The 25,875-nt window shown below is 37.0% G+C and overlaps 1 protein-coding gene across 7 annotated transcripts in view; it reads left to right on the top strand.

The window, feature by feature from the left end:
• The first annotated feature begins 2,882 nt into the window (after window positions 1–2,882).
• The window catches only part of FOXN2 (forkhead box N2), a 48,072-nt gene continuing 25,079 nt past the window's right edge, over window positions 2,883–25,875 (top strand). For 2 of the 7 annotated variants that reach the window (XR_014018437.1, XM_081263928.1), the window contains exons 1-2: window positions 4,880–5,179; window positions 24,513–25,063. Coding sequence is in view for 6 of the 7 variants with exons in the window: in XM_081263928.1 (XP_081120054.1) it covers window positions 24,527–25,063 (537 nt within the window). In the remaining variant the exon portion in view is untranslated. The other 5 variants (XM_081263930.1, XM_081263931.1, XM_081263929.1 and 2 more) reach the window with 5 other exon arrangements.

The raw sequence follows: 25,875 nt of genomic DNA, 5'->3' as shown, positions 1-25,875 counted from the left end.
CTGGCCTCAGCAATTTAGAGAGGCCCTAAGCAACTTAGCAAGATCCTGTCTCAAAATAAAAAATAAAAGGTGTTAGGGATGTTGCTCAGTGGTTAAATTCCCTGGGTTCAATCCCTGGTACCAAACCAAAACAAAATAAAACCTAGGCATGACAATTTCACTATCTGAATCACTTTTAGTGTCTGTTCTTGTTCTCTGCTATTTCTCCTTCTTTTCTCTTTCATTCTTTCTCTTCCCACTCCATGTATTGGGAATTGAACCCAGGGGTGCTTTATCCCTGAGCTACATCCCTAACCCTTTTTTATTTTGAACAGGGTCTCACTAAATTGCCCTAGCTGGCCTCAATCCTCCGGCCTCAGCTTCCAATGTTGCAGAGATTACAGGTGTACACCACCATGCAGGGCTCTGTTATTTTTATTTCCTTGCATGACTGATTTTTTTTTTTATTGTGTACTAGACATTGTATTTGCAAAATTGTAGAAATTATTTGAAGTTTACTAGCCAGGCGTGGTGGTACATACCTGTAATCTCAGTGACTTGGGAGGCTGAGACAGGAGGATCACAAGTTCCAGACCAACTTCAGCAATTTAGTGAGAGCTGGTCTCAAAAAAAAAAAAAAAAGTTATTTGAAGTCTAGAATATGCATTTTATTGCACAGAGGAGGAGTTTAGTTTGCTCTGCCAAGTGCTTGGGCATTAGCTCAAAGGAATTACCCTATCTAAATTCAGGGTTAAGAAGATTCAAAACTGAGCTGTAGCCCCTTTACTTTTAGAGTGTAGTTGTTTGGATTCCTAGCCCCAAACAAAGTAGATTCTATAGGGTTCTTCTTCTTTCCCCATAACATGCCCTGAACATTAATCTCTGTTCCTCATTTCTGTTCATTCCCTCATCAACTGTTTGGAATGGACAAGTACATTTCCTTGGATCTCCACCATTCCTCAGGTAATGGCCTCATAATTCCTCATTAAGTTATTAGCTCTCCAATGCCTTTAAGCGGACATTTTAAATATTTTTGTTGAGTTTTTCTTTTTCTGTTTCTCAACAGGAGGATTGCTCTAAATTACTGTCAATACCAGGGTTTATAGAAATGTAGATATTATTACATATAAGTGGTTGCTTTTAAGAAGCACATTGAAAAAGATCCCTAAGGGGGAAATTAGACTTTTATTTATTTATTTTTTAATTTTTTTTTAAAGAGAGAGTGAGGGGGAGAGAGAGAGAGAGAATGAATTTTTTTTAAAGAAAGAAGTGTGTGTGTGTGTGAGAGAGAGAGAGAGAGAGAGAGAGAGAGAGAGAGAGAGAGAGAGAGAACAAGAACTTTTTGATATTTATTTTTCAGTTTTTGGAGGACACAACATCTTTGTTTGTATGTGGTGCTGAGGATCGAACCCGGGCCGCACGCAAGCCAGGCGAGCATGATACCGATTGAGCCACATCTCCAGCCCAAGAGAGAGAATTTTAATATTTATTTTTTAGTTATCGGCGGACACAACATCTTTGTTTGTATGTGGTGCTGAGGATCGAACCCGGGCCACTCTCATGCCAGACGGGCGCGCTACTGCTTGAGTCACATCCCCAGCCCCTAGACTTTTATTTTTAATTCTCACTTTTTAGCACAAGTGGTAGGCTAATACTTAGGAACATTTTATCCCCGTCCTGGTATCATATAATTTGAGGGAAGTTATTTCTTTTATTGACAAGTATTATTGCATATCACCTCTATATCAAGAAGTTGTCCTATGAAATTAGACTATTCAGATGAAAAATATGTGGTCCTTATCCTTATGGGGCTTAAGTCTAGATTCCTTATTCATAAACTGGTTATTTTTAGAGCTATACATTCATGATCACACTCTAGTTAAAACAGTCTTTGTTAAATACATGTAGCATTACCAATGATAAATGCACTGAAGACATAAACACATATTTGAGTTCTCACTACTTTTCAGCCTAAATATGAGGGAATTTTAAATAATATATTTTCTAATGTATTTGTCTTTCAGTAATATTTACCATTGAATATGTTTCTTTGAAGTCTTTTGGAGAAAGAAGAATAAAGCTTCACAAGAGATCCTGAATGCCAGGATTCTCTTTTTCCTAAAGAGATAAGTTCTGTCTTCCTAGCCTTATTATTTTTATAAACTCCTGGAAAGTTACTTAACTCTGAATCATCATTAATTTTAATAGGCTCTTCTCCTTGACAGATGTTCAAAGTCCTCTAAAATAGCCTCTAGGAATACAAGTATCCCTGGACTTTAAACTAAGAGTGTAACACATTGGTGTAGAGACTTGAGCTTTACCCACAGATAGTATTTAAATGTGTGCAATGAGTCAGGCACAGTGGTGCTGTCTGTAATCCTAGCTATTTAGGAGGCTGAGCAAGGAAGATTGAAAGTTCAAGGTTAGCCTCAGGTACTTAGGGAGAGATTCAGCAACTTAGAGAGAATGAGAATTTAGTTCACTGGTATAAGCACCCCTGTGTTCAATCCTCAGTCAAAATAAAATAAAAGTGCCCAGCATCTCTGGGTTTGATTAGTCAGTGAAGAAGACCAACAGAGAGAATTTAGTAAGGGTACAATAGATTCATCTATTGACCTCTAATGAGTTCTACAAATTCTGGATTTATTTTCTAATCCATAATAGGTTGAGATCCTGGATGATGTATTTCAGCTCTGAAATTCTGTGATTCTTTTAGAGTTGAGGAAGAGTACTTAGCCACTTGAGTTCGAGTTGAGGGAAATATATACTAATATATACCTGATATACATGAAATGTATATCAAGTACGAGTTGAGGTATATATATACTAATATTGTATATCAGGTATATATTAGTATATATCTGTAAGGAGATGAAGACCTATATTATGTTAGTGGCCCCCACGGCAATGACCAGCAGAGATAAAACAAACCAGGTATGAGCAGCATGTGGCCTTTTAGAAGCTGGGTTCTCTCAATCTTTCCTTCCTTCTTTCCTCAGTTCCCTCTCTTCTATACTCTTCTTCCAGGAACTGGTATCATTTTGTCCATATGAGGGGACAATAGCAATTGCTCTGAAGGGAGAATTGGCAGCAACTCTGGCTCCAACTGAAGTGCACTGTGCCTTGCAGCCTCTCCCTGTGAACACAGCTGTGAAGCTCTCCAGGACAGTGTAAGGGAAAATACACAGAACTAGTAGATGACCTTGGACAAATCATGTAAGTGTATTCATCTATGTAATGAAAGGATCAAATACTCCCATTTATTTTTGTATATCCTGATGCCTATAATTCTTCAATATTCATTATCCCTAAGGCTTGATCTGTTTTATTTTCTGCAGGCAGCTTGTTTCATATTCAGCTCACTTGATACTCAAAGCCTGGCACATAGTGAATATCTAGTTAATATCTTTTTTTTTTTTTTAAGAGAGAGTGAGAGAGGAGAGAGAGAGAGAGAGAGAGAGAGAGAGAATTTTTAATATTTATTTTTTAGTTCTCGGGGGACACAACATCTTTGTTGGTATGTGGTGCTGAGGATCGAACCCGGGCCGCACTCATGCCAGGCGAGCGCGCTACCGCTTGAGCCACATCCCCAGCCCCTCTAGTTAATATCTTGTTCAGGAAGGAAATGAACTCTATTGAACATCTACTTAGGCAATGTCTGGGCGTCATATCCTTTTCTTTTAATCTATTCAATACCTTTGTGAGAGAGGTTATCACTACTCTAGCGTTTTAAGTTGTAGGTATAGAAATTCAGAGATTTAATTATCAGAATCATAATGATAGCAGTAAATGGAGTTTTAGTTCTGCTGCTGCTTTTTTTTTTTTTTGTACTGGAGGGTGAACCCAGGGGTGCTTTATCACTGAGCTACCTCACCAGTCTTTTTTTTTTTTTTTTTTTTTTTTAAATTTTGAGACAGGATCTCACTATATTGCTTAGGGCCTCATTAAATTGCTGAGAGTGGCCTTGAACTTGCCATGCTCCCTCCCAAGCCTCCCCAGTCGTCTCCCCACCCCTATTACAGGCATGCGCAATAACGCCCGGCTTTGGTCTGCTTCTTATTATGTATTTGACGGGCTATTTTTCTAAGCTTTAATTCCTCATCTGTAAAGTGAGAATTCATGAGTTAGTACAGGGTTGGTAGATTTAATAAAAAACCAAAATCACCAGAAAGTATGTCCCAAATGGAAAGTTCCTAAATTAAAATTTTTTGCTACATTTATCTGAATTTCAATTTTAACTGCATGCTCCTGTTTTATCTGGAAGAATGTTAAGTTTGCGTTAAGGTTATGACAATGCATGTAAAGTTCCTATCACTGTCTGTAGCACTTAGTGAGCGCTCAGTAAATGCAATTCTTACTAATCTTGGATCTGGTTCCAGAGTCCATTTTTTCCCCCACCACAAGCTCGCGGAGCTTAGTTTCTACAAAATTTCACTCAAGTGAGGGTAACGCTACTTTAAATTTATAGCAATGCTTTATGGTCCCTAAAGCGCTTTTGAGGCTTGGCCAATGGAGGAAAGCTCTTGGGGAAATGACAGAACCTCGGGCAGTACAGGGCAGTCCTCGCTAGCAGAGCACTGGCATCCCGGGTCGACCAGCCCAGGCGGCCACCCTCGCCCCGCCCCGCCCCGCGCCCGCTCGTCCACTCAGCAACCGCGCCGCGCCTCCGCTGCGCTCCTATAGGTCCTTCCCGGGACAGGCGAGACCTTTCCATTTTCCCGCCTTCCCAGCCCGGGTTCGGCCCGAATTCCGCACCGGCCCACAGCCTCTCCGCCCTTCCTTGCCTGCGAGCTCCGCCCTTGTGGACGCCGCATTTCATGCCAACACCACCTGCCATTCTGGTCACCCTGCGCTCTGGTCACCCGAGTCGTCCCTTCAGTAGGAGGTGGGAGGGGACGGAGAGGGAAGGGCTGAGCCCTCTCTGTGGGGGTCGCGGGAGGCGGGGACGGAAAAAGGGGCGGGGCCAATTGCCTAGGCGCCGCGTTGCCATGGCAGTGGGGCGGGGGGAGGAGGGGGAGGAAGCGAGCCGGAGGGGGATGTGGTGCTGCCGCGGCCGCCACCGCAGCTGCCGCTGCCTGCTTGTTGCCGCGTCTTCCCGGAGGCGGCTGCTGGAAGCCACAGGGAGCAGCTGCGGTGCTCTGCCATATTGTGTCTTTCCCGGCCCATCCCTCGCTTCCCCGCTGCGGCGGCAGAGCTGACGGTGAGTCCCGGGCGGAGCGGCGCGGCTCCCGGGCGCGGAGGCAGCGCGTGCGGCCGGCGCCGGGCGTGGGTCGCGGAGGCGGCTGTCCCGTGACGCGCCGGGACATTTTCGTCCGGTGAAGAATTGGCGCCGGCGCGGGGGTGTCCCCAGCACGCGGCTTGGATCGCATGTGGGCTCCCGGGGGTGTCGAACTGAGGGAAGTGTGGCCCCGTGAGGAGTTAGGAGTTTTTCCTGAGAGGTAATGATCGCCCGGAGGGAGTGTCGCGGCGGAAACCGCGGCACGAGTGTCGGCTCCCAGCAGACTGGGGGATAGCTCCGAGGACGCCGAGGGCTCGTCCGCGGGGCGATCTGCTGTTGGGGAAGTGTCGCAAGCCCTTCGGGAGCCTTTGCAACGCTGTTTCCCGGCTCCGAGTGGAACGAGACGTGCCGGGCGTGGAGTCCTTGCCCGGCCCAGGCGGGACTGGCTGGGCCACGCGAAGTAGTGCCCCGGGAGGCGGCCGGGCGCGAACTTCGGGCTGCGGTGCGTTGGGTGGACGGGCGTGGGTCCCGGATGTCGGGATGTTGGACCCAGGCACCCTCTTGTCCCTCCTCCATCGGGCGCCCGGGGCGCCTCCGAGGGTAACTGTTGGCGTGTTGGGAGTTAGTGTTTTAGCGCTGCAATATGCACACTTCCTGTTCACCGCCCCCTTTGGGGCCATGGTTGCCTCTGCCCTTTGGTCCACTCTTTCCAGGCAGAGGAAGAGATCTGTGGTGGGAGAGGCCCATCAGCCTTAAGAGTTTGCCCCTGTGCAGTAGCAGCCTGCTTGGAACCCAGAACTGTGGGAGCTGAGGGAAAGCAGTCCAGGTGCGTAGCCCTCGGTGCTCCCCTCTTCTTTAACTCCACCCCCATTTCCCGTTTGCAAAATGCCTCTTGTTCCCTTTGCAGCTCCGGGGAGTTAGGGTAGCCAGTTGCGTGGAAAGCCGCATTCTAGGGATCTTCTTGCACTTGATTTCTGCTTTAAAGTCGCATTAACACAGTCCTAGTTCTTCGTTTTCCCTTCACAAGGAAAAAAGTCTTAGCGTGCAAAGAAATAATAGACTTTTTCCCCCTTCTACCTCTACTCTGATGTGCGAGGAGGAGTGAGGTTATTTATTTTCAGGTTAGTTGATGCTGTTTCTCCTCTCTTCCTTCCGATTGTGACAGCCACGTGGCCGGCTGAGTGCTATAGAGTGCCCTAGCGGCGCTAGGGGCTGAGGCTTCTCTGGTAGCCAAGGGGTTTTGAAACTGTGTAGCTTCACAAACAGATTTATCTTGGTGCATTTTGAATTGGGGAAGAGGAAAAAGAGGAAACGTCTGTATAAGTATCATTCGACTCTTAAGACTTAAATGTTTCTTTTGCAGTCCTGAAAAGGTGTGTGTTGACATTTTTGCCGTCTTACGTCGTTTTGATGATTTATCTTTTAAAATGTTAGCAGTGTTAGGTATCAGAGTAATGGGAAGTAATAGTGCATTATGGAATTTCCCGACTCTGATAAAAAAAAATCTGAATTTCAAAACCCTTAATGACTGACTTTGTAATCAGAAATAATCACATTTGGGTGGTTTTTGTGTGTGTGGTTTTAGAAAAATATCATTTTTTCTCGTTTTACATATAAATTATGACCTGAAATGCATAAAATTACAGCGAAAATACTTTTTTTAGGGATAAAATAGATACTAGTTTGATTTGTATATATGCAGTTTCTTAAACTTTTGAAAAAATATTAATATGAACCTTAACATAAACAGATTTTATTTCAAGGGAATGAAATTTGATTTTCAGAATATATAAAAGGGAAAGGTCAAAGAGTTGAAGATAGCTGGGCACAGTGGCGCATGCCTGTAATCCCAGTGACCTGGAAAACTGAGGCAGGTGGATTGCAAGTTCAAAGCTAGCCCCCAGCAATTTAGCCAAGCCCTAAGAACTTAGTGATACCCTGTCTCAAAACAAAAATAAAAAGGACCTGGGGGTGTAGCTCCCAAGGTCCAATTCCCAGTACCTCCCACCCTTCAAAAAAGTCAGAAGTTAACTTTTGGAGATTGGGGAAAATTTTGAATTAAGTACAGTCCTTAGTACTTACTAATGCATGGGGCTTCATTTTGTGAATGTTTTGATGGATTTGTATTATTTCTGTAACAAGTTTTTATTTGAATCAGTCTTCCTAAAAAAAAATGCTAATTAACAGGAAATATTTAAATCTGTAAAAGAATTGTGTCAAGAGTCATAGCAACACTATTTATTTGAATTTTAATTGCTGCTTAACAATTGTACTCAGTCATGTTAATAGGGGAAAATATTGAAAAGGTACCATAGGTATCAGTGCAGAAAAGAAAGTACAATTGAAAAATAAATGTATATACTGACCACTGAGACCAGTGCTTAGTTGAGATAGAAAAGTAAATGAGATGATGAGATCAGTAGGGAGCCCTGAAATCATGCTGTAGGGTTACTAATTTATATCATTAGTTTATGAGATTTGACTATCAAAATGAAACTTAAAAAAGTTTCTTGATTACTTATGGAAGAAAAAAGAGGTCTAGATTTGATCCTTGTTCTTAAGTTAAAAAACATTAGTACACTTGGAAAAAAAAGTTTACACTGTGAGAAGATATAGTTAGAAGTAGAACTGTGTGATTCAGTCAGGTGCAGTTATGAGTTAAAAGGAGAGCAAGACCTTAGAAGGTTTGAGTAGATAAGGGAAGGCTTTTTGCTTTCTCAAGTAGAACTTTCATGTTACCCCCATTAATCTTGCAGATTGTATCATTCAAAGGAACACACCCCTTATATCAAGCATGAATATCAGGCTTCTTCTCAAGACCTTTCAAACTTTGTTTCCAGTCTTCTCCCACTAACCTACAGAAACTGTTTATTATTCACTACCTCATTGTGGTATAACAATCTTACTTCTTTATAATTAAACTGATGTAACATTTTTCTGTTGCAAATCCACATGTATATATATCCTCTTGACTACTGAAGATCTACTCAATCTTGAGGCCTGGCTGAAATCTTGACTGCCTTCTGAACCTTAGAATCATAGAACTTTTAGACCCACATTCATCTCTCTAACTGAAAATTCTTTCCCTTTTCTGATAGAATGTAATTCTTTTGGAATATAGAATTCTATACTGCTTTGTTTTCATTTAATAAATATTTTTGAGGATTTATCATATGCCAGGCCCTGTTATAAGGAACTGAGAATATAGTATTAACAAAATAAATTCTCATATACTTTGTTATATTTTAAATTTTATCACCCCAGCTGGATTATAAGGTCTTTGATGACTTAAAGGAGACTTATTTTCTCAGACATGTTATATGCTTAGTAAGAATGTAATAATTTTCTGTATACAGGGATAATAGAACTTAGGGTGTGAGGACTTAAAAAAAAACTGTGTTTACAAGTGAAGGGTAAAAATGAATAACTATGGATGGTCTTGAAAACGTTGCTTTGGAGTTTAAATATGGTTTGGTACCAAAATCATCATCATCATCATCATCATCATCTGGAGAATGACATAAACACCCCACCCCTTTTGTGGTATTGGGATTAAACCTAGTGACATTCTACCACTGAGCTACATCCCAACCATTTTTAAGCTTTATTTTGAGTCAAGGCATTGATTAGTTGCCCAGCCTGGCCTGGAACTTGGAATCATCCTCGTCAGTTGGAGGGGGTTATTGAGACAAATGTGAATGGACTTGAGTGTGGTGTGAGGTGATAAAAGGACTTGAAACATTTCAAACAGTAGGGTCCACCTCAGAAGGGGTTAATGGGAAGGCACTGGCAGACAGAATAGGGGATGGTTCCAAGTAAGGGTGAGGATCAGGGGAGCAGCAGGCGAGTCTGGATGGAAGCATATATGAGGGGAGAAGGAAAGCGTAGCCCCCCCCCCTTTTGAGGATGTCCCTTCCCATAAAGGGAATAGGCTACTGTGGAATGACCAAAAATGAGAAGGTAAAGTGAAATTTTTCTTAAAATGGCGGCTGTCACTTAAGATGGCTGTCCAGATGCTAAGCAAGGACCTTACATTAAGACAACCTAAAAGGAATTAGAAATTATAAATTCTTTAAATTTGTAACCAAAAAATGCTGTTCATTTGTCAGGTACTGCAGGTTTCAGATGTTTAAGTATTTAATGGAACAGATTTTTAGTAGGATGCTAGTATGGTGAGGTCCAAATGGTGAGAAACAACTGTCTGTAGGTTAAATGCTGTCATAGTTTGAGTTGAATCATCCTTTGCTTTAAGCATAGGACTGACTTTGGTCTTCAGAGCTTCTTGGTACAGTTGCTCAAGTGTTGGTTTCAACTTTTTCACAGTTCTATAGAATGTTAACAGATGGTATGGTTCTTTCACTTCAGTGTAGTAAAAGCCTATTAGATTCAGCAAAATTGATTTTACCTAAAGAAGGTAATGAGGAAAGGAGTATTTAATGACTGGCTCCAGAGTACAGGGAGAAAATAAATTTGAGTAAGTTTGCTTTGTAGTGTTTAAGAATTGACTGACTATTGGGGCTGGGGAATGGGGCTTAGTGTAGAGTACTTGCCTAGCATGTGTGAGTCATGGATTCCATCCTCAACACCACATAAGAAGACAAATAAATAAAATAGGGGTATTATGTCCATCTATGACTAAAAAAAATAATAATTTTTTCAGTGCTATATTTTGTTTACTAATAAGAATTCTTAGACAGTATAGTAAAAATAAAATTTCAACAATTAAAATTACTGAGAAACAATAACAGAACTCTAAGTAAGAACCGTAATATAAGTAACATAGATGCTTAATTAAAATTGAAAATGTAGCATGAAGAGATTCAATAATTTAAAAACCATCTTGTGAAAAATGGAACATATAAATGGAACTGAGTTAGTTGCAGTTATTCTTTATTTGCTGTGGATCTTTATAATTTATTAAAGTGTACTCCTTTATGATGAGAATTGCTGATTTGAGGGCCATTTATGATGAGAATTGCTGATTTGAGGGACATTAAATAAGCATTATATTAATGAGCACTTATTTATTTATTTTTATTTTAATTTTTTTTATGGTTCTGGGGATTGAACCCAGGGCCTTATGCAAGCACTCTACCAACTGAGCTATATCCCCAGCCCCGAACACATATTTTAAAAGTACTATTTTGAGCTGAGGATGTAGCTCAGAGGATAGAGCATGAGCAAGACCCTGGGTTTGAAAATAGTAAGTAACTAAAAGTACTAGAGACACTATGCTGAAATTCATGATCTAAGTAATATCTAGAAAGTAGATAGGAAATTATTATATTTAGTATTTTAACGATAAGAATTCTGAAATAGGATAGTAGGTTCTACATAGTTGTATATGAATTAATGTAACTATGTGTATGTACTTATATTCCTGTTTATATTATACCATTACACTTGTTGCTGTCTTTTTGTTAAAATAAATATTTAAACAAATTTCAGAGGTACTGTAGTTATTCTCTTTATTTTTTATAAATTATTTTGTGTGTGAGAATGTTGGCATCAGGCACAGCTCTTTATAGAATTTATCTTTCAGGGTCATTAATAATAAAATATTAAAAGTTCTCAGTTGTTTTATATTATTTAAACTAAAAAATATTTGAAGAAGGATTCCAACACATTCGTGTTTATAGCAAAATATAGCCAAAGGAAACAAATAGAATAAGGAAGTGAAAGTTGTGTCCTAAATATATATATATATGATGAAATAGCCATTGCAGCACTCTTCTGAGAAGTCCTAATTACGTTTGGCTGCCTTGCCAGTGGATGCTATTGGTCATGAGGGAGACCCATCCTTAATAGAAAATTCTTGTATAATTTCACAACTTCAAAACACCAATGTATTATTACTGATTTTGTACCCTAATTTTTGTATTAAAGAATATAACAGGTATGAATCTACTTTATATGGAGAAAAGTCGTAATTTTAAAGTTGATAACAATGGTAACTTGGCATAATTATCATGTCTGCAACTAGTATTCATTGTGTTTACTTTGTATCTCTGTTCTAAGTGCTTTTTTAGGGTTCCCATTTATTTTCTATTAAAATCTTATGAAAGTAGGTATAGTATCATTGTAATTCTAATTTGGTGATTGACAGAACTAGGGTTTGAACACAGGCAGTATCTCTTCACAACTCCTTCTCTTGAACTTCACCATCTCCAGAAGTGATTAACATAAACGCTAGTGATTTAAATTTTACCTTTGTAATATTTTTATTATTGAAATTGTTTATCCTTCTTCATTTTAACTTCAAGTTCACAACTTCCTTAAAGTTCTGTTTCATATATCCTGGTATTATGCATATTAATTCCTTTCTCAAGGAAGAAGCCTTTCATTTTATAGGTGGGCATTATTTACTATAGAATCTAACAACTCTCATAATAGAGACGTGAGTGTAGGACAAGCAAAAAGGTTTCTGCTTGAAACTCCTTGGAAAAGAATCAGGACAGAATGTCCTGAAATGCATAATTCTCAGACTTTTCTTTCTTTTTTATCCACATTGATAGATGTAGAGATACTAACATCATAGTCCAATGTAGGTAATATGTCAGCTTTGAAATGTATTTAAAATTCTCTATAAATTTAGGTACTTGTGACATTATAGTTTTTCATGACATAGTTCTTATCAGGCAGTTATTATTTTGTATCCCAAGCTATCAAGCCACAGTACACAAAAAGATACTCAGAAGTAGTTGGAAAAATATCACAAAGTTTGTATATTAAGTTCATAAATCTTAAAATGATCTCTTCCGCCTTTGTAGATCTTAATCTGATCTTTGGTGTTTTATAAAATTCTAATGAAATTTATTTGGATTTCCAGTCTGTAGCAGATAATCTATAAGTTTATATCTATGATTTAGAAATTGAAAATGTGCTAAAAACTGAAAGTTTTCTTAACCTTTTTAATGGTACATCATGAGCTAAGCTAATAAGGCTATTAAGGATCTTTATTTGTACCCGCCTTAGTGTAAGTATACATTTCCCCCCCCAAATTAACATTTTTATTATGAAATATTGCTTCAGATCTCACTGGGTTATAACATTTCATAAATACATTGTATTACTTTCTTGAAATCCAAAATATTATGAATTTTAAAATATATCTGAGCCTGGGAATTTTAAAGAAAGGATTGTAGACCTATATATTCAGGTACAGTGACCACAGTACAAATGAAGTCTAAGATTCAGAACTAAGCATTTTAATCCAGTAAAGAACACAGCAGGGGCTGGGGATATGGCTCAAGTAGTAGCACGCTCGCCTAGCATGAGTGCGGTACTGGGTTCGATCCTCAGCACCATATAAAAATAAAATAAAGATATTGTGTCCACCTAAAGCTAAAAAAATAAATATTTTTTTTTAAAAAAGAACACAGCATTGTGAGACCTTTAAATGTGGATCAGTTTCTCAGTCTTGTATAAGGTATGAATTCCTTAAAAAAAAACCTTCATTTTGAATATCATCATCTTTAGTTCTGAAAAAGTTTTCTTTAAAAAGTCACTTATTTTGTTTTTTGTAAATGGTAAAGTACATTTTTCATTTTGTTATTGGAATGAAATCACAAAATGAAAATTTATAACACTTATAAACCTCCAGAATGTATCCATGGAACAGACTGATTTGAGAAACACTGATACAGTGGCAAATAGTCCCACATAGTAGAGCAGTCTCTATAAGCATTATGCTTTAGGCAGACTTTGATTAAAGTCACAAGCTTGAATAATAATTAACAGGTTAAAATATTTCTTATATTCAAATAATATGATTTTTAAAAGAGACAGAGGTCTGTCTTACTTTCTTAAAAATGTGTATGGTTACCTTGACCTCCACAACTATGGCCTATACATATTTCTAGTTGGGAAGTACCATCATAACAAGCAACTGTTATTGGTGGATGGGAGTTATGTCAAATTTATCCAAGGTACTAAGGCAGAAAACCCTTAAAAACTGGTGAGTTTAAAAAAGAGAATAATGTACTCTCCTGCATTACCATGAGAAACTAACGTAAACATCTGTGTATGTGTGTGTAGGTATGTATATGTTGTTAAAAGACCTTTATTTTATTTATTTATATGCAGTGCTGAGAATAGAACCCAGTGCCTCACACATGCCAGGCAAGTGTGCTACCACTGAGCCACAGCCACAGCCCTGTAAACATCTGTTTTCAGCAGCATGATGTATAAGTACCTGGACCAGCTTTCTGCTGAAAACTTCCTAAAATACTGGATAAATAATTTAGATGCGTCAATGCTGTAGCAAAAAGTAAAGAATACTTAGGCTGAAACTAAACCCAGTGAGGTAAGCTGAGTTCTAAAACTAGTTTTTGCATTGAGGGTGTTTGTCAAATCAGGTGAGCTTCTATTTTGTTGGCCTTATGGGGCTCAAGGGTTAAGAAGCAAAGCCCAGATTCAGTCAAGGTAGAGCATTCTGCAGGAATAGTCTTCTTTATTAATTGGGAGCCCTATAGGGCAGAGCATTCCAAGTGCTTTGTGCTCTCTACAGATTCTTTTCCTTCATGTCAGTAGAAAATTGAGAATATTGCTGCAAATGGGAAAAATAAAATCTCACTGAAAATTTACTACCACGAATCAGCCCTTAAACTGATTTACAGCATGTGTCCACACTAAAATCCCAAGCTAAGAATTTAAAATGAACCTGAGCTGGGCATGATGGTGCATACCTGTAATCCCAGTGACTAAGGAGGCTGAGGCAGGAGATTCCAGGCTAGCTTCAGCAATTTAGTGAGGCCTAAGCAATTTAGCTAGATCCTGTCTCAAACTGAAAAATAAAAAGGGCTGGAGATGTAGCTTAGTTAAGTGCCCCTGGATTCCGTCATACCTAAAATAAAATAATCCTGCTCTATTACTACTACTATGGGAATAATGAAACTTAATGTAATCATTATTATCCAACAATTCCCATTGTTGAAAGTTATAATGGAAATAAGTAACTTTTAATAAAAATTACCAACCAATCAAAGAAATAGGGCAGTATAAGAGAATAAGTAGTCAGACCTGCAAAGAGTTCATATTTCAAATTATCAGATAGAAATAAGTACACTTTATATGTTCAATAAATGGCTTAAATGAGAAAAAGAACAAACATTTGGAAAAAGAATCAAACTCTAGAAATGAAAATTGTCATTGAAATTAAAATTTAGTGGAGAGGTATAAAACAAATAGGCTCTATTGAAGAAAAATTGGTGTTATGAAAGGCACATCTGAATAAATCCATAATGCAACATAGACAAGAAAATGGAAAATAAAAGATTAAGACTGGGGAAAAATCTGAGAAAACCGATTACCTTCAAAGGAATATCTAGTTTCAATAACAATAATTGAAGTAGAAGACCATGAAATGACATACTAAGCTAAAATAACAACCTATAATTCAATAGCTAGCAGACATCTCTTTCAAGAACAAGGAAAAAATAAATATATGCTCAGACAAAAAAAAAAATAAGTGTCTGTGTGTGTGTGTGTGTGTGTGTGTGTGTGTGTGTGTAAGTGTAGGTGTAGGTGTGTGCTGGTGGGATTTAAACCCAAGGCCTCTCAAATGGATTCTGCTACTGAACTACACTAGTTCCAGGCTAGTTTTTAAGTAGGAGGATAATGATCATAGTCATAAAGTCTGAAATTTTAAGAAGGAATGAAGATCAAAGAGAATGGCAAGTATAGGGGTAAATTAATAAAAATCGATTGGAAGAAATAATGATAGTATCCTATGATGAAAACCATTGTAATATCAATTCAGTTAAGTTAGAAATCAGTAACAAAATATTTTAGAAGAAAAATAACATAAATTAAGAAAATTTCTTCTAAATAAATTAAGATTGAAAGAAGAAATGTTTGTTTAGGGGTGCCAAGATATTATTATAATTTTCTTTTTAGAAAAAAAAAAGGTAGAATGAAATATCAGTTAATATGATAGAAACCGGGAGGAGCTGCGCATGTTGGTACATGCCTATAATCCCAGAGTCTTGGGAGGCTGAGGCAGGAAGATCACATATTTGCAGGTTCAAGGCCAGCCTCAGCAAACTAGAAAGACCCTAAGGAACTTAATGAGCTCCTCTCAAAGTAAAAAATAAAAATTGCTAGGGATATAACTCAAGGATAAAATGCCTTCCTGGGTTCAATTCCCAGTACCAAAAAAAAAAAAAAAAAAAAAAAGGAAAAAAGAAACCAGGAAGTAATAATTGGAGCTAGTGTTCAGAAAGATCTTCTTATTGTCCTGAAGCAAAATAAACATGATTTAGTGTTTTTTTTTATAAACACTTTAAGGTAACTATTCAACAATAATAAGTATATAACTTCCATACTAGTAGGCAGTAAAGAATGAAATAAGAAAGAAATCCCCCCACCCCCAAAAAAGTCAAGAAATGAAAACAGAAAAATTGATGTGGTAAGAGCATGATCCTAAGTAAGATGGTAGAAGTAAATCCAAATATTTGCATGCCTTATTTTAAAAAATGTTCAGTTATGTATGGACTAAAACAGAGCCTGCAAGGAAACAAGGTAAAAAATTTTGAAAGTAAAATGATGGAAAAAGATGCACCAGGCAAATTTAATAGAAAGAAAGCTAGTCTATCATTTTAAATAGACTTTTAGACAAATAGAATCATTAGATACAAAAAGAATTGATACATAATGGTAAATGACAAAATTACAACTACCTTATATTTGACAAAGGTGCTAAAAGCATGCAATGGAGAAGGGATAGCATCTTCAACAAATGGTGCTGGGAAAACTGGAAATTCATATGCAACAAAATGAAACTAAATCCCTTTCTCTCGCCATGCACAAAAGTTAACTCAAAGTGGATCAAGGAGCTTGATATCAAACCAGAAACTTTGCGTCAGATAGAAGAAAAAGTTGGCTCAAATCTACATCTCGTGGGGTCGGGCTCCAAATTCCTTAATAGGACACCCATAGCACAAGAGTTAAAAACAAGAATCAACAAATGGGACATACTCAAACTAAAAAGTTTTTTCTCAGCAAGAGAAACAATAAGGGAGGTAAATAGGGAGCCTACATCCTGGGAACAAATCTTTACTCCTCACACTTCAGATAGAGCCCTAATATCCAGAGTATACAAAGAACTCAAAAAATTAAACAATAAGAAAACAAATAACCCAATCAACAAATGGGCCAAGGACCTGAACAGACACTTCTCAGAGATGGATATACAATTAATCAACAAATACACGAAAAAATGCTCACCATCTCTAGCAGTCAGAGAAATGCAAATTAAAACCACTCGAAGATACCATCTCACTCCAGTAAGAATGGCAGCCGTTATGAAGTCAAACAATAACAAGTGCTAGCGAGGATGTGGGGAAAAGGGTACACTTATACATTGCTGGTGGGACTGCAAATTGGTGCAGCCAATCTGGAAAGCAGTATGGAGATTCCTTGGAAAGCTGGGAATGGAACCACATTTGACCCAGCTATTCCCCTTCTCAGACTATTCCCCAAAGACCTAAAAAGAGCATACTATAGAGATACAGCTACATTGATGTTCATAGCAGCACAATTCACAATAGCTAGACTGTGGAACCAACCTAGATGCCCTTCAATAGATGAATGGAAAAAAATAATGTGGCATTTATACACAATGGAATATTACTCAGCACTAAAAAATAACAAAATGATGCCTTTTGCAGGGAAATGGATGGCATTAGAGCAGATTATGCTAAGTGAAACTAGCCAATCCCTTAAAAACAAATGCAGAATGTCTTCTTTGATATAAGGAGGGCAACTCAAAACAGAGCAGGGAGGAAGAGCATGAGAAGAAGATTACCATTAAACAGGGATGAGAGATGGGAGGGAAAGGGAGAGAGAAGGGGAATTGCATGGAGATGGAAGGAGACCTGCACTGGTATACAAAATTACATATAAGAGGAGGTGAGGGGAAAGGGGGAAAAAAACAAGAGAGAGAAATGAATTACAGTAGATGGGGTTGAGAGAGAAGAAGGGAGGGGAGGGGAGGGGAGATAGTAGGGGATAGGAAAGGCAGCAAAATACAACAGACACTAGTATGGCAGTTTGTATAAACGTGGATGTGTAAACAATGTGATTCTGCAATCTGTACACATGGTAAAAATGGGAGTTCATAGCCCACTTGAATCAAATGTATGAAATATGATATGTCAAGAGCATTGTAATGTTTTGAACAATAATAAAAAACATTAAAAAATGGTAAATGACTCATTTTGCCAGGAAAATATAGATTTGAATTTTTATGCAAATAATGATCATAATCATGAAATTAAAAAAGCAAAAATAAACAGATCTACAAGGGAAAATTGACAAATCTCACCTGTGTGGTGAGATTGTAATATATCTTACTCAATATTTGATAAAGAAGGCAGACCCCCCAAAACAAAAACAAATCAGTAGAGATGTAGAAAATTTAAACAGTGCTTGATTTAAAAACTGCTTGTTGAAATTTAACAATCTTGATCCAATGAACATATATTTCATCTAGTCACCATAGAAACATCAACTGAATCATGAAGGGCAACCAAGTACTGATTTCAGAGATATATTATCTTGCAAACCATTGTAATACCAATTTAGTTGTTAAGAAATCAGTAACAAAAATCTTTTGAAGAAAAATAACATAAATTAAGACAATTTATTCTAAATAAGTTAGGATTGAAAGAAGAAATGTTTGTTTAGGGGAAAACGTCAAAGTCATCCCTCAAGCTCGCTTATGGCAAACAAAACTGAGAAATGGACTAGATAAAGGCTTTGCCTTCTTGACATCCAGCGTGAGCATGTGCATGGATATTGAGGACCAGTGGTAGATTGGTTCTCAACAGGAAGGGTAAGATTTTTAATAACTAGTGTTGGAATAATATATATCCATATATTTTCAAAGAATTGAATAAATGTGCATTTTTGGTGAATCGAAGACTAAAGGTGAAAGGCAAAAATTATGAAACAAACAGTGGACCATAAAGGAAAAGTTAATAAATTCTGCCACATGGAAGTTAAGAAATAGTCAAAAACTGCATGTGGTGGTGGATGTCTATAATCTAATCAGCATTGGAGGCTGAGGCAGGAGGATACCAAGTTCAAAGCCAGCTTCAGCAACTAAGTAAGGCCCTAAGCAACTTAAACCCTGTTTCAAGATTTTTAAAAGTAATAATAAAAAGGGTTGGGGATGTGGCTCCATGGTAAAGAACCCCTGGGTTCAATCTCCAGTACTAAAAAGAAAGATTTTAGTAAAAGGCAGTCAGTAAAGACAGGCCATCTACTAGGGAAAGATATTTACATGACATAAAAATTAATATCCAGGGGCTGGGGATGTGGCTCAAGCGGTAGCGCACTCGCCTGGCATGCGTGCGGCCTGGGTTCAATCCTCAGCACCACATACAAACAAAGATGTTGTGTCCGCCGAAAACTAAAAAATAAATATTAAAAATTCTCTCTCTCTCTCTCTCTCTCTCTCTCTCAAAAAAATTAATATCCAAATATTGCAAGTAATTTTTCAAAAAGACAGTCCTATAGAAAAATGGGAATCAGGTCTGTACTGGTGGCTCGTGCCTATAATGCTAGTGGCTTGGGAGGCTGAGACAAGAAGATCACAAGTTCAAAGCCAGCCTCATTAATTTAGCGAGGCACTAAGCAACACAGTGAGACCCTGTCTCTAAATAAAATACAAAAAAGGGCTGGGGATGTGGCTGAGTGGTTTAGTGCCCCTAAGTTCAATCCCTGGTACCCCCCCCCAAAAAAAAAAGAAAGAAAGAAAGGAAAGAAAATGGGTATCAGTAAATAGTTCTTATAAGAACTCTGTCTCAAAATAAAAAAGGACTGGGGATGCAATTCAATGGTAAAATATTCCTGAGTTCAATCCCCAGTACCCCCCACCCCAAAAATATTGAAGGGGTTTGGGAATGTAGCATGTGTGAAAAAGAAACTTTTCTTTATTTAGTCTTCAATACAATGAGGTAAAGATATGGGAAAATAAGATAGGTTAATAAATGTGTGTGGATATATCAAGGATTTATGGTTAGTAGGTTCCTTTGCTCTATTGGGTCAAAAGGCTGTCAATGTAATTCACCTTATTCTCTGTATTGCAGCATGAATGTTTTAGATAATAAAATTCTGTGACTTAATTTCCTTTTTCATTTAATCTCTGCAAAGTATTCCTCTTTGATCAGTGTTAATATCAACCAATGAGTGAATGTACCAGGGTTATTAAATTCTTCACTTCTGAATCTCTTTGTGAGAACAGTCTGTTCCTTCCTTAACTGTAGAAGATTGAAGGTCTTGACACAAATTTGCTTTCCTCAGTTATCTAAAACATTCATGTACTTTTTTGGTAGCCATGACTTGGCTTTAGAAATTGGTTTCTTAGTAGTTTTATTAATTACTTGAATTAAGCTAATTATACTCTAAAAATTTTGAAGTATATTTTTCAAATCCTACATAATATTCTCCATTATATTTTCTTGGCCTTAAATAATTATTTTGAGTGATGTTTTATATATATCAATTGTATGTGGTTTGTTGAAGTACTATTCTTAAACGATTAGAAAAAGGAAGTATTACATCACTAGCTCAGGTTTCCTTTTTGTTCTTTACACATTTTGTTTTATGAAGGAAACTGATCGTGCATATTATTCACACTCTGCTAGTGGAAAATTTCGGTTCATTTTAAGACGTGGTTTTGCATAAAACTAGAATTTTCCAAATAACTAAAACTAAGTTTTCTTGATTTTTATTGTGAATATATTGTTTTGTAGCAATATTACATATTATCCTACAAATACTGAAATTGTGCCTAATTGATGGATCAGTTTGCCTAAAACACTGCAACTTTGTAACAGAATGTTAAGGAAAAAATACATTAGTAAGAATACTAAATATTTTAATACTACAGTCATTTTGGGATTAAAAAAAAAAAAGGTGTGAAAGGATGGTTGAAGCTACAGCATTTAAGAGGCCAGGGTAAAATGCATGAAGATTTGGAGAAAACCTCACTAAGCATTTCCAAGAAGGACCATGTGGCCAAGCTGTGCCAAGAGGAAGAACATGCGTTGAATGAGAATTGTGTACAGCACTGTATTTTCAGCAGCTTGATGCTTTCCATGGTGTTAACCTATTTGGGGTTCAGCTGTTTTTATTTGGTAGTGCAAACAAGAGGCTGAGGAAAAAAATAATAAACCAATGTTATTTTTGCATTATACTAAAATTATTGCCTTATTCACTGATGAACTAATTCATGTTAGAAAAAGGTTTTCTAATGAATAGATATAAACACATTTAAAAAACTAGAAAATAAAACAACAAAGAAAAGAGTTACCCAGTTAGTAACATAAGAAACCATTAGTTTTTTTTTTTAACAGTTTATATAAGTTTGAAAACTTGTCTTTTTTTTTTTTTTTTTTTTTTTTTGGTACCAGGGATTGAACTCTTAACCACTAAGCCACATCCCCAGCCCTTTTTTGTATTAATTATTTGCAAAAATAAAGTTATTTATATTACTGATATCTGATCTTAGTACATTCCAGACTGTGTTTAGTTCACTATATATAATATCACATTTCTGTTTTTCATTTTCTTGATCATTAGTGAACTTGAATAATCCTAATGTATTTATTTGATGTTTATATTTACTTAATTTGTAAGAGAAAGTAATCTGTCTATCATTTGTGGACTTGCTGCTCTAAAAGTTAGTGTTCTATAGTGTTCAGAAAAGATAGTTTAGAAATGATTCTTTTTCTTCTTGAAAATAAAATGACAGTTCAGATGTAGTATACTAAGAGAATGTTAGCCTTTCAGTGTTCATACTTGATTTTTAAAATTTGTGTGGATCCACACTTTGTGTGACAATATTTGTTGGCATCATATTGCATTATTAAAGCAATAGAATTTTATTATAGAGTTGTAATTTAGAATAATACCATATTTGCCACCATCTAAATTAGTTTCTGATGAGAATATTGAACCAGTAGTTACTAAGAAGGCTGGGGATGTAGCTCAGTGGTAGAGCACTTGCCTAGCATGCTTGAGTGCTTTGATTCCATATTGCTAAAAACATACTCTCCTTAACCCATTTTGTCCAGTTGTCCTAGGTGTGCAACACCTTTAAAACTTAAACTGAGGGGCTGGGGATGTGGCTCAAGCGGTAGCGCGCTCGCCTGGCATGAGTGCGGCCCGGGTTCGATCCTCAGCACCACATACCAACAAAGATGTTGTGTCCGCCGAGAACTAAAAAATAAATATTAAAATTCTCTCCTCTCCTCTCTTCTCTTCTCTTCTCTTCTCTTCTCTTCTCTTCTCTTCTCTTCTCTTCTCTTCTCTCTCTCTCTCTCTCTCCTTTAAAAAAAAAAAACTTAAACTGAGCCAAAAACAAACCCCCAAACACCTTTATGGTAACTTTGAAATAATATTTGAATATTTATTATAGTCTCAGAATTGAAAAATTGAGACTTAATGGGTTAAGAGATTGGGTGCAACTCTAATGGACAAAAACTTGAATTCAGTTGGGTTATAATTTTGGCTTTATTTTTCATTAACTTTTGAACCTTAGGCAACTGGTTTATTTCACTTCCATTTTCTTATTCATGACAATGAAGTTCTGGTTTTTCTTCTTCTTTTTTTTTTTTTTTTTTTTTTTTAGAGAGAGAGAGAGTGAATTTTTAATATTTTTTTTTCAGTATTTGGTGGACACAACATCTTTGTTTGTATGTGGTGCTGAGGATCGAACCCGGGCCGCACCCATGCCAGGCGAGTGCGCTACCGCTTGAGCCACATCCCCAGCCCAAAGTTCTGGTTTTGGATTGATACCTTTTAGAAGGTTTCCTTCCATTTAAGAATTCGTTTCTAAAATAAAATACTTTGTTGGGTGTGTGGTGGGAGTGACCCCAGAGGCTGAGGCGGGAAGACTGTTTGAGGCAGCCTTAGCAATTTGTTGACAACCTGTCTTAAAATTTTTAAAGGGCTGGAGCACCACTGGGTTCAACCCCCAGTTCTTGGGGCTGGGGTAAAGAATTATTTTATTTATTAATTATTTTTAATTGGACTCTGGATGCACTAAAGAGTTTTGTTTTTTAAAAGGGAAGCAAGACTTTGAAATCAATGAATTCTTTCCATATTAAGTCTCTGTTGTTATTAGAGACTTTGGTAAAAAGAATAATTCAGTGAGTTACAACGAACATGAGGTCAGCTCTGAAATTTATTGTGAACATATATGTAGATTTTTGTATGTGTATTGATTGAAATAAAAACTTAATTTGTTATAGTTTGATTTTTTTCCTTTTTACAGTGTCTTGATGTTTCAAGTCATAGAAAGAAAGAAACTAGATATGAAGAGAATGATGATAAGATTTTAATCTGCCTGGGTTTAAATTCTGATATTTCCATTTACTAGCCTCCACAAACCTTAAACAGTATGTTTAACCTTTCTGAGTCGTTTTCCTTATCTATAAAAGATGATTATTAATAATAGTATCAATTTTTTAGGGTTTAATTAATGATTAATTGAGCGATAGTATGTAGAGTGTTTGGCACAATGTGTGGCCTCAAAAATCTTAGCTGATGCTATTGCTAATTTAGATGTCCATCGGAATTCTGGTAGCGAGTAGCTACCAGTTTGAACAGTTTGCATAATTCTTGAAGTAACATGTCAGCTATATTCCAAAATAAAACTCTGAAGGTTCTTGTCCCTACTTTTTTCACTGCATTCAGAAATAAGGTCTTTTTATGAGGCATGGTGACGTGCCTATAATTCCAGCAGCTCTGGACGCTGAAGCAGGAGGATTGCAAGTTCAAAGCCAGCCTCAGCAACTTATCAAGGCACTAAGCAACTCAGTGAGACCCCGTCTCTAAATAAAATCTAAAAATAAAAATAGGCTGGGGATGTGGCTCAGTAGTTGAATGCTCCTGAGGTCAATCCCAGGTACCAAAAAAGAAAAGAAAATGAAATAGCACATTAGTTCTATCACTTTCCTCTGTTTAGTTATTATCCCATGGTGTTATTTTTAATTTAAATGTGTTTTAAAAGCAAAACAAATCATTTGACAAAACAAATGAAAAAGGATAGTTTAGAAACAGCTTTTCCCCCTCTCTTGGTGGTAATATAGTGTATACCACTAGGGGAATGTCAGCACTTGAGATGGCAGAATGCAAAATTTATGTATGTATGTATGTATGTACTGGGGATTGAACTGAGGGTATTTTATCACTGAGCTAAATCCCCAGTAATTTTTTATTTTTAAAGACAAGGTCTCATTAAGTTGCTGAGATTCTAAGTTTATAAGACTGGCCTTGAACTTTAAATCCTCCTGTCTCAGTCTCTTCAAGTCACCAGTATTACAGGCATACACCATTGTGCCCAGCAGAATGCAAAATTTAAAATACTAGAGTTTATAAAGGACAATAAATTTATAGTAAATTCAATTTAGGTGATAAGGAATTTGGTGAATAGGAAATGTCGAACTCAGAAAGCAGAACAGTGGTTATGAATTACTATTGGGGGTGTGAGGGAAGGTGGATAGGGAAAGGACAGATATTAGTCAACGGGTACAAAGTTTCAGTTACACAGGAAGAATAAGTTCTAGGCATCTATCACACAGCATGATGACTATGGTTAATAATAATAGCATACCATATATTTCAGAATTGTCAAAACAGTAGATAAGTGTTTTCACTACAATGAATATGAGCTGATGGATATGTTGATTAGCTTGATTTAATCCTACCACAGTATATACATGTACCATATCACATTGTACCTTCCAAATATATATATTTATAATTTTTCAATTAAAAAGAAATCATTTTTAGTATGATGCTATAAAATATAATTAATGGTTAATCTTCTTATAGTAAATATTTCAGATCTGATGAAAGCATTTATTTGGAACTATCGTTTAAACAGTATTTTAATTTATTTTCATTATTTTATTTATGGTTTTAGGTGTGTGGGGTGGCTTCATGCCTGTAATCCCAAACTACTATGAAAACTGAGGCAGAAGGATCATAAGTTCCAGGCCAGTCTTGGCAATTTAGAGATTTCCTGTCTCAAAAATAAAAAAGGGTTGGGGTTGTAGGTCTGTGGTAGAGTGCTCCTGGCTTAAATCCCTAGTACCACAAGAAGAAAAAATTTACTTAACCATTGTTTCAAATAATATAAATCTGTTACATAATAACTCTTTATTATATAAGTATTGTCTTAAATATTAGGAGAGATAATTATAAATTTTTTGATTTGTGAACATTTAAATCTGTATTTGCTTTTTCCAAAGTTTAAGAATGTCAGTATTACATTGACTGATCATTTTTTCCTTTGTTTCAGACCTATTAAAGTAAATGGGTCCAGTAATTGGAATGACTTCAGATAAGACAGCTGAAACCCCGGGAGCTGAAAAGGTTGCGGCACTAAGTCAGATTTATAAAATGGGAAGTTTGCCTGAAGCTGTTGATGCTGCCAGGCCAAAGGCCACTCTAGTAGGCAATGAGTCCGCAGATGATGAGCTCACAAACTTGAACTGGCTTCATGAAAGTACTAATCTTCTAACAAACTTCAGCCTCGGAAGTGAGGGTCCTCCAATGGTTAGTCCATTGTATGACATAGAAGGAGATGATGTACCATCCTTTGGACCATCTTGCTACCAGAGCCCAGAACAAAAATCAGCAACTTCAAAGCCCCCATACTCTTTTAGTCTTCTCATTTATATGGCTATTGAACACTCTCCAAATAAATGTTTGCCTGTCAAAGAAATTTATAGTTGGATTCTGGACCATTTTCCATATTTTGCTACTGCACCTACAGGCTGGAAGAATTCTGTTCGACATAATCTGTCCCTAAATAAGTGTTTTCAGAAAGTGGAAAGAAGCCATGGCAAGGTCAGTGTTTATGGAATTTATTTATTTGGTGGAGGAACTAACATGGAACTCTTAAAATATGGGACAATTAAGGGAGACAATGCCATATTGCTTCATTTTGAGGTTAAGTATATCATCATTTGCTTTCATTTGAGATATTTAGGAGTTTTAAGAATTGATAGAAATCTAGCAGAATTATGTTCACTGTTTAGGTACCTGGATTGTTCTCTTAATTCTTAGTTTCTGTAGTGTTTTTATAACTGTATCAGTATATATTGTTATTTATTGAATATGATAATCTGCCTTATAGTGAAAGGATAGACCATTTGCATTAATGTAAATGATAGCATTGGGTTGAAATCTTATACCCTGATATTTGTTTTGTGTTTATTTTATGTGTTCTTTTTAAAAGTTTGCTTTTAAAATGTGCTTTTTAAAAAAAGAATAGGTTTTCTGCAGGTAGAGAAGGTACGTAGGGGCGATAGTATATGTTTCTAGCAGCTTGGGGGAGTAGGCATATTCTCTGTGGGTGAGGAATGTAGGAGAGTGGGTGGAAAGATAGAATATGAAAGATGAATGTCACACTAGGTTGTTTGGACTCAGTTTTGATATCAAGCCCCAGATCATTTTGAAACAAAGGTATGATGAGGTTTTTCTTTATTTTACTTTTGTGAAGGTGTGAATGATAGAGTCAAGTTATCTTACACAACATCTGAATTCCTTACCAGAGGAAAGTTACAATTAGTACCATTCAAACAGGTAGTTTCAATAAACATGTGGGATTTGATCTGTTGGTAATCATTGCCTGGCTTATGTCTAAATCCATTGATTTC

Source organism: Spermophilus citellus, assembly GCF_964194105.1.
Source record: "Spermophilus citellus genome assembly, chromosome: 13".
Taxonomy (NCBI): Eukaryota; Metazoa; Chordata; class Mammalia; order Rodentia; family Sciuridae; genus Spermophilus; species Spermophilus citellus.
Note: the sequence above shows the minus strand (reverse complement) of the source record. Positions and strands in the feature narration are given on the sequence as shown.